The sequence below is a fragment of the Cetorhinus maximus genome, chromosome 21 (assembly GCF_964194155.1).
Source record: "Cetorhinus maximus chromosome 21, sCetMax3.hap1.1, whole genome shotgun sequence".
Taxonomy (NCBI): domain Eukaryota; kingdom Metazoa; phylum Chordata; class Chondrichthyes; order Lamniformes; family Cetorhinidae; genus Cetorhinus; species Cetorhinus maximus.
In genome coordinates, this window is record NC_135899.1 from 18,630,709 (window position 1) to 18,645,338 (window position 14,630).

General features: G+C 44.4%; 1 protein-coding gene across 1 annotated transcript; it reads left to right on the forward strand.

Moving 5' to 3' along the window:
• Positions 1-969: 969 nt before the first annotated feature.
• On the forward strand, positions 970-14,554 carry LOC144695723 (zinc-binding protein A33-like). Its single transcript, XM_078566681.1, has 6 exons — positions 970-1,431; positions 1,781-1,873; positions 7,310-7,543; positions 9,520-9,542; positions 9,625-9,743; positions 11,995-14,554. Exons 1-6 carry the CDS (start codon positions 1,033-1,035, stop codon positions 12,525-12,527), a joined length of 1,401 nt encoding a protein of 466 aa, XP_078422807.1. The 5' UTR covers positions 970-1,032; the 3' UTR covers positions 12,528-14,554.
• Positions 14,555-14,630: the final 76 nt, after the last annotated feature.

Here is a 14,630-nt window from a genome sequence, read left to right on the forward strand (position 1 = left end):
ATAATAGAGGGAGATCAGTCCTCGTAGTGGGAGCAGAAACTTTCTTCACTGATCTTCACTGATGTCCCTGATTCAGGATCCCGGATCCCAGGTTGTCTTCCTTCTCCAGGCAACACTCAATCTTCCAGCTCTGCTCTTCTGATTGAAAAATCTTCAGACTGATGGCTCAGAGCCTCTGTCACCCCTTCCTCCGCAACTTGTGCCGCACAATCCTCTCAGACGGAGCTGACTGTTGACATGGCCTCACCACAGCTGCGATGCTGCCTGACTCATGTACTGTCTCCGCAGCTCCATTCCTCAGACTGAGCAAGTGTTTCCCTGAGCGTTGCAGGAGAGGCCAGCAGGAGCTGTTCATCTTCCCACCGAGAAGCTGATTGGAGAGCGTCAAATCCGATTGCGGGAAAGATGTGCACGGAATTGGGAGGCAGCGACACTTTCCCGGACTTCACACAACCTGGGGAGGCTGGAGATGGGGAGAGGGGGTGGGGGGCAGTTGGCGAGGGCAGAGGGGGTGAAAAGTTGGCTTCTCCAGAAAGGGGCGCAGATGGCGGGAGGGTCGAGGGAGGAAAAGGTGGGTCTCGCGGGGGGTGAGAGGAATTTGGAAAGGACATGAGGGGAGCGACAGAGAGAAACTAGAGACGGATGTGGGGGGCGAGGGGGTGATGGTTGATCGTTGGGCGAGGGGGCAGGAGGTTAGGGGCTGAGGCAGCTGAGAGGATGGTCTCAATATTACTGAAAAATAAATTTGTGAGCTCCTCACACTTGTTCAGGTTAAGGGGGGTGGGTGGGGAGCGGGGAAGGGGGAGGAGTGGGTTGGCAGAGAGAGAAAAGGAAAGACGGTTATCAACCTGGCTTCATAACAGTGAAAAGACTCCGGACACAATAAAGGGGGTCAGTTTGATTCAGGGACAAAATGCCTGACACTGGGTTGGTCTCTGATCACGTGAAGTCAAATCCAGGAAGTGCAGCCCTGAACGAGAATTGAAAGTGAAAGTGCTGGAACAGGGAAGGAGAGAGACTCTGAGCACTGAGATGGCGTCTGCAGATCTCACCCATGAGCTGACCTGCCCCATCTGCCTGGAGACGTTCACCGACCCGGTGTTTCTAGAATGTGAGCATCACTTCTGCAGGTCCTGCATCTCTCAGAGTTGGGACAAGGTCCCGGGAGATGTTTCCTGCCCCCAGTGTCGGCAGGTCTTCACCCAGAGGAACATCAGGACCGCTCGGACCCTGGGCAACGTCATGGAGAAACTCAGGCTGCTCAAGGTGAAGGGGACACAGCCAGAGGAGGAGTTTTACTGTCAGGAACACGAGGAGAAGCTGAAACTGTTCTGTGAAGAGGAGCAGAAAGCGATCTGTGTGGACTGCTGGAGTTCAGAACATCAAACTCACAAAGATCTACATATCAAAGAGGCTGTTCAGAAATACAAGGTACCAGATCACTGCTGCTGGAACAAGTAGACATGGAAGGGGGAAGGGGGAGGAGTATAAAGGGAGAGGGCGGGAGAGAGTGGGTAGGGGTGAGGAGAGGGAGGTGGGGAGGGTTTGGGGGAGGAGAGGGCTGATGGAGAAGGAGGTGGAGGAGGATAATTGCAACAGTTTAAATTAAAAGACAGTTTCTATTTATCAATTTATCCCAGACGTTGACTGTAATCAGTCTTGAGAATTTCTCCTTCCCTACTTCACAAGTGCCGGTGTATTTAAAAACAGCAAACACCTCCAGAAAGTCACACTGAGTGTTCCCCTTCACAAACCCCTTTGTGTCCTTTCTGTCTTTCAGAACAAGTTAGAAAAATCACTGGAATTTCTGCAGAAGCAAATGGACCTCAGTCTTCAAAGTAAAAGAGGAGAGGATGGGATTTTACAGATGAAGGTAGGATTGTTCCTTTAGGCTTTGTGTAAAGTTCCCTGTGTTTGTGATTGAGGGTGAATGAGCTTCTCACAGGGTGAGAGAGTTTTACTGAATGAAATGCAGTTTGTCGAAAGCACACTGCAGGCTGCTCCCTGAACTGCAATGTTAGGGACCGTCCACAAATTGATAATCATTATAACAACGAATAAAGGACAAATTTTCTTTCTCCATCCAATCTGGAAGGATGACTACAATCAATGATGAGTATATATCCTTATCTACATTGCAAAGTATCCATATATCACTGATCCCCTCTCTCCTTCCAGGTTTCAGTTACTGATCACGCAACTCACAGATATCCATTATTCTATATGTAAACCATACACCCCTCGATCAGAATCCAGCCTATAACTCACTCCCAGGAATCCATTACTCGAAAACATCAACTGTCTGAATGTCTGAATTACATTCCAGTCTGTAACACACTCCCAGATATCCATTATTCCATATAGAAACCATCTGAACCGCACAAGTAGATTCCAGTCTGTAACTCAACCCCGGATATTCACTATTCTATAGATAAATCCCCTCAACCCCTCAATTAGATTCCAGCCTTTAACTCAGTCCCGCGTTTCTGTTATTCTGTGTATAAATCAACTGAACCCAACGATCAGATTCCAGTCTGTAACTCACTCCCGGGTATCCATTATTCCGACATATAAACGAACTGAATCCCTAAATTAGATTCCCATCCGTGACTCACTCCACGGTATGCATTATTTTATGTATAAACCAACTGAACCCAACGATCAGATTCCAGTCCGTAACTCGCTCCTAGATATCCATTATTCTATATCTAAACCATCTGCACCCATCGATTAGATTCCAGTCTGTTACTCACTCCCAAGTATCCATTATTCTATATATAAGCCACCTGAACCCCTCCATTAGATCCCAGCATTTAAGTCACTCCCAGGCATTCATTATTCTGTATTTAAACCATCTGATCCCATCTATCGGATTGCAGTCTGTATCTCATTCCAAAGTATTCATTATTCTATATTTAAACCACCTGAACCCATCGATTGGATCCAGTCTGTAACTCACTCCTGGGTATCCATTATTTTATCTACGAACCATTTGAACCCCGAGATTAGATTCCAGTCTGTAACTCACACTTAGGTACCCATTTTTCTATATATAAACCACCTCAACCGTCCATTAGATGCCAGTCTGTATCTCATGCCCAGATATACATTGTTCTATGTAAAAACGCTCTGAACCCCTCGAGTAGATTCCAATCTGTAACTCACTCCCAGGCATCCATTATTCTAAATATAAACCATCTGAACCCCTCGAGTACTTTCCAGCCTATAACACAGGTATCCATTATTCTATATATAAACCATCTGAACCCGTCGATTAGATTCCAGCATACAGCTCACTCCCAGGTATCCATTATTCTATATGGAAATCATCTCAACCCCTCAATTAGATTCTAGACTGTAACTCACTCCTGGATATCCATCATTCTCGATATAAACCAACTGAACCTCTAAATTAGATTCCAGTCTGTATATCCCTCCCAGATTTCTGTTATTCAATATCGAAACCATCGGAACTCCTCGATCGGATTCCAGTCTGTTACTCACTCCCAAGTATCCATTATCCTATATATAAACCATCTGCACCCCACGATTAGATTCCAGCATATAGCTCACTCACTAATATTCATTACTCCTTATATAAGCCATCAGAACTCCTCAATTAGATTCCACCCTGTAACTTACTCCCGTGTTTCTATTATTCCACGTATAAACAATTCAAACTTCTCAATTAGGTACCAGTTTGTAACTCACTCCCAGGTATCCATTATTCTATATATAGACCACCTGAACCCCTCGATTATATTCAAGCCTGTAACTCATTCCCAGGTATCCATTATTCTATATATAGACCACCTGAACCCCTCGATTATATTCAAGCCTGTAACTCATTCCCAGGTATCCATTATTCTATAAATAAACAATCTGAACCCTTTGATTACGTTCCCGTCTGTGACTCACTCCCCTGTCTCCATTATTCTACATATATAAATCATCTGAACCCGTCAATCAGCTTCCAGATTGTGACTCACACCCGGATATCCGTTACTCTGTACATAAATGATCTGAACCCCTCCATTAGATTCCAGTCTGTAACTCACTCCTGGGTATTCATTATTCTATATATAAACCAACCGAACCCCTCAATTAGATTCCAGCCTGTAACTCAGTCCAGGGTATCCATTGTTCTATATATAGACATTCTGAATTCGTAGATTAGATTCCAGTATGTAACTCACTGCCAGGTTTCCATTATTCTTTTTATAAACCTACTACCCCGTCCATTAGATTCCAGTCTGTAACTCATTTCCCGTTATCCATTATTTTAATTATATACCCTCTGAATCCCTTGAGTAGTTTCCAGTCTGTAACTCACTCCCCAATATCCATTATTCTATATATAAATCAACCCCTCAATTAGATTCCACCCTGTACCTCACTCCCGTGTTTCTATTATTCCACGTATAAACAATTCAAACTTCTCAATTAGGTACCAGTCTGTAACTCACTCCCAGGTATCCATTATTCTATATATAAACCACCTGAACCCCTCGATTATATTCAAGCCTGTAACTCATTCCCAGGTATCCATTATTCTATAAATAAACAATCTGAACCCTTTGATTACGTTCCCGTCTGTAACTCACTCCCCTGTCTCCATTATTCTTTCTAATAAATCATCTGAACCCGTCAATCAGCTTCCAGATTGTGACTCACACCTGGATATCCATTACTCTGTACATAAATGACCTGAACCCCTCCATTAGATACCAGTCTGTAACTCACTCCTGGGTATTCGTTATTCTATATAAAAACCATCTGAACCCCTCAATTAGCTTCCATCTGCAACTCTATAAATAAACTGTCAGAACACCTCAATTAGATTCCAGGCTCTATCTCCCTCCCAGGTATCCATTATTCTATATTTAAGCCATCTGAACCCGTCGATCAGATTCCGGTCTGTAAATCACTCTTGTGTACCCATTATTTTATGCATAAACCATTTGAACCCCTCGATTAGATTCCAGGCTGTAACTCACTCCCAGGTATTCATTATTCTATATTTAAACTATCTGAACCCCTCGTTTAGATTCCAGCCTGTAACTCATTCCCACATCTCTATGACTCTATATATAAACTATCTGAGCCCGTCGATTAGAATTCAGCCTGTAACTTACTCTCTGATATCCATTATTCTATATAAAGCCTAATCGAAGGGTTCAGATGGTTTATATATAGAATAACGGAAACCCAGGAGTGAGTTACAGACTGAAGCCTAATCAAGGGGTTCAGATGGCTTATATAAAGAATAATGAATATCTGGAAGTGAGTTACAGACTGGAATCTAATCGAGAGTTTAAATGGTTTATACATAGAATAACTGATACCTGGGAGTGAGTTACATGCTGGAATCAAACAGAGGAGTTCAGGTGGCTTGTATATAGAACAATGGATACTGAGGAGTGTGTTACAGGCTGGAATCTAATCGAGGGGTTTAGATGGTGTATATATAGAATAATGGATACCTGGGAGTGAGTTACAGACTGGAATTTAATTGAGGGGTTCACGTGGTTTATGTGTAGAATAATGGATACCTGGGAATGAGCTAAATGCTGGAATCTAATTGTGGGTTTCAGATGGTTTAGATATAGAATAATGGTTATCTCGGAGTGAGTTACAGCCTGGAATCTAATCAAGGTGTTCAGATAGTTTATACAAAGTATAATGGGTACCTGGGAGTGAGTGACAGACTAGAATCTGATCGAGGAGTTCCGATGGTTTCGATATTGAATAATGGATACCCGGGAGTGAGTTACAGGCTGGAATCTAATCGAGCGGTTCAGATGATTTATATATAGAATGATGGTTTGTCAGAATAAGTTACAGACAGGAATCTAAACGTGGGTTTCAGGTGGTTTGTATATAGAATAATGAATACCCGGGAGTGAGATGCAGACTGGAATGTAATCGAGCGGTTCAGATGGTTAATATTTAGAATAATGAATACCCGGGAGTGAGTTGCAGACTGGAATCTAATCGAAGGGTTCAGATGGCTTATATAAGGAGTGATGAATATTTGGGAGTGAGCTATATGCTTGAATCTGATCGTGGGGCTCAGTTGATTTATATATAGAATAATGAATACCCGGGAGTGAGTTACAGACCGGAATCTAATCATGGGGTTCAGATGGCTTATATAAGGAGTGATGAATATTTGGGAGTGAGCTATATGCTGGAATCTGATCGTGGGGTTCAGTTGGTTTATATATAGAATAATGAATACCCGGGAGTGAGTTACAGACTGGAATCTAATCGTGGGGTTCAGATGGCTTAATTCAGGAGTGATGAATATTTGGGAGTGAGCTATGTGCTGGAATCTAATCATGGGGTTCAGATGGTTTATATATTGAATAATGGATACCTGGGAGTGAGATGCAGACTGGAATGTAATTGAGGGGTTCAGATGGTTAATACTTAGAATAATAAATACCCGGGAATGAGTTACAGACTAGAATCTAATCGTGGGGTTCAGATGGCTTATTTAAGGAGTGATGAATATTTGGGAGTGAGCTATATGCTGGAATCTAATCGTGGGGTTCAGATGGTTTATATATAGGATAATGGATACCTGGAATGAGTTACAGGCTGGAATCTAATCGTGGGGTTCAGATGATTTATATATAGAATAATGAATACCTGGGAGTGAGTTACAGCCTGGAATCTAATCGACGTATGTAACTCACTCCTGGGATTCCATTATTCTATATACAAATCATCTGAACACCTCCGATTAGACACCAGTCTGTTATTCACTCCCTAGTATCCATTTTTCTAAATATAAACCCTCTGAACCTCTCAAGTGGATTCCAGTATGTAAATCAGTCCCACGTATCCATTATTCCAACCACTCGAACCCCTAAATTAGATTCCAGCCTGTAACAAGCTCCCGGGTATTCGTGATTCTATATAGAAAGCATCTGAACCCCTTGATTAGCTTCCAGTCTGCAACTCATTCCTTGATATCTATAATAATAAACCATTTGAATCATTTAATTTGGTTTGGTTCTAACTTACTTCCATGTATCCAATATGCCATCAAATTGTTTAGTCTGAATGGAGCTGTTATTCTTTGTTTTCTTTTTAATGAACCTCTTCATGCAGCCCAGTTTGTGTGGCAGTCAGTGGGACATCAGGTTTGACACACATTCTAACACACAATGTGACTCTCAATTTAAACCGATGACAAATCCATACTGGATAAAATGTTTTTATCCTGTAAAGGGCGCACAGAGTCCAGAGACACTGGGATTATAGACGTTGTTTATTCCATCCTGTATTCAATCTGTTCCAGGCTCAAGTTGACAGTCTGAGAAAGGAAATCAACAGTCAATTTGAAAAGATGCGCAAGTTCCTGTTTGAGAAGGAAGAGCTGATGAAAGCAGAGTTGGAACGAAAAAGCAATAAAATATTAGAGGAAATGGAGAAGAATTTAAAGAGAACCCTGGAAGAAATGTCTGCTCTTGAAGGAGCAATAATGGACCTTGAATCGAGGCTGGAGGTCCAAGAGGCTCCAGAGCTCCTCAAGGTACAAAATTTCTCTCCCCTTGTACAGGGAATGTGAACGGACAATGAAATATCTGTCAGTGGGGCTGATCGAAAGGTAAATGGGATCAAACAAGCTCGCTCAGTGAGATGAGGTCAGCAGGAACCCTGAAACATTCAGGGGACTGAGGGCTGACACACTGACCTTTAACCTCTGGGCTTGGGTTTGGCACCAGTCTGATTGGTTGGATGATTATCCCTTTCTGCTAACAGTCAGGGTCCAATGGGAAATGAGGTGAGGCAACCTCAGTGCAATTCCTATACACGGTGTAACCACGGTACTGATGGATGATTGGACTCAGAGGGGGCTGGGCTGGGAACTGGAGAAGTTTACACTGGTGCAGATGGGGTTCTTCTGAAGATGGGGTTAGGGTGCACTGGTGAAGCAGAGTAGGTCGATCTTTATTCTCTTGCAGGTTCTGTTCTTCTTGACCCTGTAAGCAATTGATGTAGCTGAAGATACAGCCACCAATGGTGGAGGGATTAAAATGGGGGATGTCGAAGAATCCTGAGTTAGAGGATTGCAGGTGTCTCGGAGGGTCATGCTGCTGGAGGAGATTACAGAGGCAGAGATGGGCAAGGCCATGGAGGGAATTGTAAATAAAGATGAGAATCTTAAAATCAGTGTCTTGTTTAATTGGGAGCCAATGTAGGTCACCGAGCACCGAGGTGATGGGGAAATGGAACTTGGTGTGAGTTAAGACAAGAGCAGCAGAGTTTTGGATCAACTCGAGTTGAAGGAGGTTGAAATGTAGGAGAGCAGCCAGAAATAGTCGGGTCTAGAGGTAATAAACATATGAGGGTTTCACAAGCTGTGACTGGTGGCAAAGTGGTAGAAATAGGTGATCTTAGTGATATTTCACGATTTGAGGTCGGAAGCTCATCTCACAGTCGAATGTGACTCCAAGGTTGCAAACAGAGTGATTTAATCTCAAACTACTGCCAGGGAAAGGGAATGGAGCTTTGAGCGAGGACCAAAACCAATGACTTCATTCTTCTTAATATTTAATTGGAGGAAATTCCTGCCCATCCCGGACTGGATGTCAGATAAACAGCCTGATATTTTATCAACAGTGGAAGAGTTAGGAGAGGTGGTGGCGAGGTAGAGCTGGGTGTCAACAGCGAACATGTGAAAACTTACACTGTGCCTTCAGGTGGTGGTGCCAAGGGGCTGCATGTAAACGAGATATAGGAAGGGGTCAGGCATAGATCCTTGAGGGACACCAGAGGTAAATGGAGCGAGAACAGAAGCCATTGCAAGTGATTCTCTGGCTGCAATTAGATAGATAAGAATGGAATCAGGTGAGAGCAGGTCCCACCCAGCTGGACGACAGTGGAGAAACATTGGAGGAGGATGGTGCGGTCAGCAATGCCAAAAGGCTGCAGGCGGGTCGAGATCGATGAGGAGGGAAAGTTTACCTTTCTCACAGTCACCTAGGATGTCATTCGTGACTTTGATAAGGGCCCTTTCAATACGGTGAAAATGGCGGAAACCCAATTCGAGGGATTCAAATTTGGAGTTTTGGGAAAGTTGGGCTCGCATTTGGGAGGTGGCAACATGTTCAAGGACTTAGGAGTGGAAAGCGAGGTTTGAGATGTGATGGACGATTGCAAGGTTCATGGAGTCAAGGATTATTTTGGGGCGAGGGGTGAAGATGTAGATTTAAAGGAGAGACACACAACACTCGAAGAGTGAGAAGGGTTTACAATATTGGCTAACATGGGGATCAGGAGGGGAAGTTGGGGGATCAGTAATTTAGTGGGAATAGGATGGAGGGAACAGGAGGTGGGTCTCACGGACAAGATGAGGTCAGAGAGGGAATGAATTGAACAATAAGATTCCTTTTCTCACTGACTCCTTGTCTTGATTCTGTCCCTCTTCATAATTTTTCCAAGAGATTTACATCAACAGCTCTTTAGTCTGACTCAATAATATCTACCCTGTTTCTTTCCCCTCAGGACATTCAAGTTCTTTTGAAGAGGTAAGCAGATTTAAAGAAACTGTTGTGATTTGTTCACCGTTGTCTCTCTAACATGGACTGACTTCCAGGCCTGTTTTTACAGGAGTCAGATGGAGTTTCACAATCCTGGAGCTGCCTCCACTCAGTTACCTGTGGATATAGTTGATGAACCATTCAAATACATCAATGTGTGGAGGGAAATGAGAGCAGTGATTTCCCCAGGTATCATTCTCTGTATATCACCTTCTCCCTACTGTTATCCACGTGACTAATGAGGTTTGATACACTGACCATAGGATGATAAGACATAAGAGCAAAAGTAGGCCATTCAGCCCATTAAGCCTACTCCACCATCCGATAAGATCATGGCTGATCTGATTGTGGCCTTAACTCCGTTCTTCTGCCTGCTTCCCATAACCTTTAACTCCCTTGTCGATCAAAAAAATCTGTCTAACTTAGCCTTGAATATCTTCAATGACTCAGCCTCCACTGCTTTCCATGGAAAAGAATTCTAAAGACTAAGAACCCTCTCAGAGAAGACATTCCTCCACATCTCCATCTTAAATGGAGGCCCCTTATTTTTAACCTTTGCCACCTAGATCTACATTCCATCATGAGATGAATCCTCCTTCCATCTTCACCCGTGTCAACCCTCTCAGAATCTTATATGTTTCGGTAAGATCATTTCTCATTCCTCCTAAAGTCCAATAAGATTCGGCCCAACCTGCTCAATGTTTCTGCATAAGACAACCCCATCCTCCCAGAAATCAGCCTAGTGAACCTTTTCTGAATTGCATCCAACGCAAGTATATCCCTCCTGAAGTAAGGAGACCAAAACTGTACAATGTGCTCCAGCTGTGGTCTCACCAATGCTCTGTACCGTTATAGCAAGTCTTCCCCACTTTTATACTCCCATCATCTTGCAATAAAGGCCAAGATTCCATTTGCCTTCCTAATGACTTGCTGTACCTGCATGTTAACCTTTTGTGATTCATGTACAAGGACACCAAAATCCAAATATGCAACATCTACTGGCTCCCCTTCATCCACCCTGCTGATCCAATCCTCAGAAAACGCTAATAAATTTGCCAAATATGATTTTCCTTTCAGAAAACCATGTGGACTGCGCTGATTGTTTTATGATTTTCTAAATGTCTTGCTGCTCCCTCCTTCGTAATGGGTTCCAGCATTTCCCTGATGACAGATGTCAGACTGACTGGATTATACTTTCCTGCTTGTTTCCACTGGAGTTTAGAAGAGTGAGGGGTGACTTGATTGAAGTATATGCGATCCTGAACGGTATTGACAAAGTAGATGTGGAAAGCAGGTTCCCCCTTGTGGGCCTCTGTTTTAAAATTAGGAGTCGCCCTTTTAGGACAGTGATGAGGAGAATGTTTTTCTCTCAGAGGGCTGTGCGACTTTGGAACTGTCTGCCTTAGTGGAGGTGGCGTCATTGAATATTTTTAAGGCCGAGGTAGATAGATTCTTGTTCAACAAGGGGATCAAAGGTTATCGGGGTTAGATGGGAATGTGGTTATCAAAGCACAAACAGGTCATGCATGATCTTAATGAATGACACAGCAGGCTCGAGGGACTGAATGGCTTACTTCCGCTCCTATATCGTATGCTCGTATGCTTCCTGCCTCCCTCCCCTTTTGAATAGCAGTGTTACATTTGTGGTTTTCCGGCCGCTGGGACCTTTCCGTTCACATGCGAGTGGAATTCCTGGTGTGACCTTAGCTGTCGGGCGTGTTATCTCACTACTCAGTCAGAGATCTGTAGGTTTATGGCCCGTTCCACAATCTGGAGCAGAAAGTCCAGACTGATACTCCCCGTGCAGGACTGAGGAAGTGCTGCAATGTTGGAGGTGCCGCCCTTCAGCTGAGGCTTTACACCTTCTCAGCTGGAGGTCAATGATCCCATGGGACGAGTTTGAGGAATAGCAGGAGAGCCCTCCCCCTTGTCCTGGCTGAGATTGCAGAGGGGGTTGTAGGGCTGGAGGAGGTCACAGAGATAAAGAGGGGGGAGACCATGTAGACACGGGAGGGGGAATTTGAAGTTTGAGACGTTGCTGGTCCAGAAGGCGATGTGGGTCAGTGAGCACGCGGGTGGTGGGTGAATGGGTCTCAGTGGGAGTTCGGGTGTGGGCAGCAGAGTTTTGAAGTTATCAACATTGGCCAGAAAGTGTCAGATTCCAGCAGGCTGGGCTCAGGAACGGGGACCGAGTTCCTACAACTTGTCATAACTGAGTTGTACTGGAGTGAGCTCTTTATTTTATATAAATTGATGCAGATCGGTGCTGAGTAAATAGGGCTGAGGGAATGGGGAGACATTTCTTCAGGCTCTCTGTCTCTGAGCTTCCACAATTCTGGGGCTGAGGGAAGTGCTGATGTCCCATCACCGTCTGTACACGTCTCGTGATTCACTCCTGTTTTTCTTATAGTAACAGCTTCCCATTCGTGTTCCCTTCCAGTTCCAGCATCTCTCACCCTGGACCCAGAGACAGCAAACAATCTACTCAGCATTTCCCAGGATCTGACTAGTGTGAGTTTTGGAGATGAGGAGCAAGATCTTCTTGACAAGCCAGAGAGATTTGCTAAATACTGTTATGTTTTGAGCTCACAGAGTTTCACATCAGGGAGACACTACTGGGAGGTGGGTCTTGGAAAGAAGCCTTTCTGGATTGTGGGTATTTGCAGAGAGTCTATCAACAGGAAAGAAAACATCACACGTTCACCTGATAATGGATACTGGGTCATCGCCCGACTTCCTGAATGCAAATCATTGAATATCCCAGATGTCATCTCCCAGCTGAAAGTGAAACCCCAGAAGTTGGGAGTTTACCTGGACTATGAGGGAGGACGAGTGTCATTTTACGATGCTGAGGACATGTCTCACCTGCACACGTTCACTGACACATTCACTGAGAAACTCTATCCCATCTTTAATCCCTGTAAGAATAACACTGGTGATAACACTGACCCACTCAGACTGCTCACGAGTTAACACATCAGGGTTAAAACAGTGAGGTTAACACAGTGGGGTTAACACAGTGGGGTTAACACAGTGGCGTTAACACAGTGGGGTTAACACGGCGAGGTTAACACAATGGGGTTAGCACAGTGAGGTTAACACAGTGTGGTTAACACAATGGGGTGAACACAGTGAGGTTAACACAGTGGGGTTAACACAGTGAGGTTAATACAATGAGGTTAACACAGCGGGGTTGACGCAGTGGAGGATAACACAGTGAGCTTAATACAGTGGGGTTAAAACAGCGGGGTTAACACAGTGAGGTTAACACAGTGGGGTTAACACAGTGAGGTTAACACACTGAGGTTAACACATCGAGGTTAACACAGCGGGGTTAACACAGCGGGGTTAACACAGCGGGGTTAACACAGCGGGGTTAACACAGTGGGGTTAACACAGCGGGGTTAACACAGCGGGGTTAACACAGTGGGATTAACACAGCGGGGTTAACACAGCGGGGTTAACACAGCGGGGTTAACACGGGGTTAACACAGCGGGGTTAACACAGTGAGGTTAACACAGTGAGATTAACACAGCGGGGTTAACACAGTGGGGTTAACACAGTGGGGTTAACACTGCGGGGTTAACACTGTGGTTAACACAGCGGGGTTAACACAGTGGGGTTAACGCAGTGGGGTTAACACAGTGAGATTAACACAGTGAGGTTAACACAATGGGGTGAACACAGTGAGGTTAACACAGTGGGGTTAACACAGCGAGGTTAACACAGTGAGGTTAACACAGCGGTGTTAACACAGTGGGGGTTAACAGCGGGGTTAACAGAGTGGGGTTAACACAGCGGGGTTAACACAGTGGGAGTTAACACAGTGAGGTTAACACAGCGGGGTTAACACAGTGAGGTTAACACAGTGGGGTTAACACAGTGAGGTTAACACAGCGGGGTTAACACAGTGAGGTTAACACAGCGGGGTTAACACAGCGGGGTTAACACAGCGAGGTTAACACAGCGGGGTTAACACAGCGAGGTTAACACAGCGAGGTTAACGCAGCGGGGTTAACACAGTGGGGTTAACACAGTGGGGGTTAACACAGTGGGGGTTAACACAGTGGGTTAACACAGTGGGCACAGTTTCTGAAGTCTGAGCTGTGGTGAGCAGCCTGCCCCAGTTCCCGAGGAACTCACGGTTCCCCGATTCTCCGCCCTGTGCTGTGGGGGACTATGTGTGTTTGTTGTAGTTGTTTACTCTGTAAATTTAATTCACATTCTCTACCCGTCCCTCTCTGACCTTCTCTGAACCGACTGGGACCCAGACATATTGGACTGAAATAAAATGAAATGAAATAACCCCCTGATTGTGCTAACTGTGTCTCACTTCCGAGCTGTGGGGAGGTGGTGGTTTAGTGGTATTGCCACTGGGCTAGTATTCCAGAGACAAAGGGGAATGATCTGGGAGCCTGGGGATTAAATTCCTCTACAGCAGAGGGTGAAATTTGAATTCAATAAAAATCTGGAATTAAAGTCTGATGTCTATAAATCCATTGCTGATTGTCAAAAAAGGCCATCTAGTTCACTAATGTCCTTTAGTGAAGGAAATTCTGCTGTCCTTACCTGCTCTGGCCTGTGTGTGACTCCAGACCAACAGCAATGTGGTTGAATTTTAAATGCCCTCTAAACAAAGGGCAATTATAGATGGGCAATAAATGCTGGCCTAACCAGTCACCCTCACATCCCATGAATGAATAAAATCAATCTTATTGTGAATCTGAATTCACTTGCTCCAGTTAATAAATGTTTTATTTGTAGACTGGACTGACACCGGGTGTGATGATTGTTGATTGAGAGAATGAGTAGAAAGAATGAGGAAGGAGAATATAAGAAATAGATACAGGAGTAGGACACATGGCCATTCAGTAAGAGCCTGGCTGAACATCAACATCAAATCCACTTTCTCACCCTATCCCCCTGTCACTTCATTCTCTTTGTAACCAAGAATATATCGATCTCGGTGTTGAATCTACTCATTGACAGCTCACTGGGACAGAGAACTCCAAAGATTCACAACTCTCTGAGCGAAGAAATTTCTCCTCATCTCAATCTTAAATGTTCATCACCTT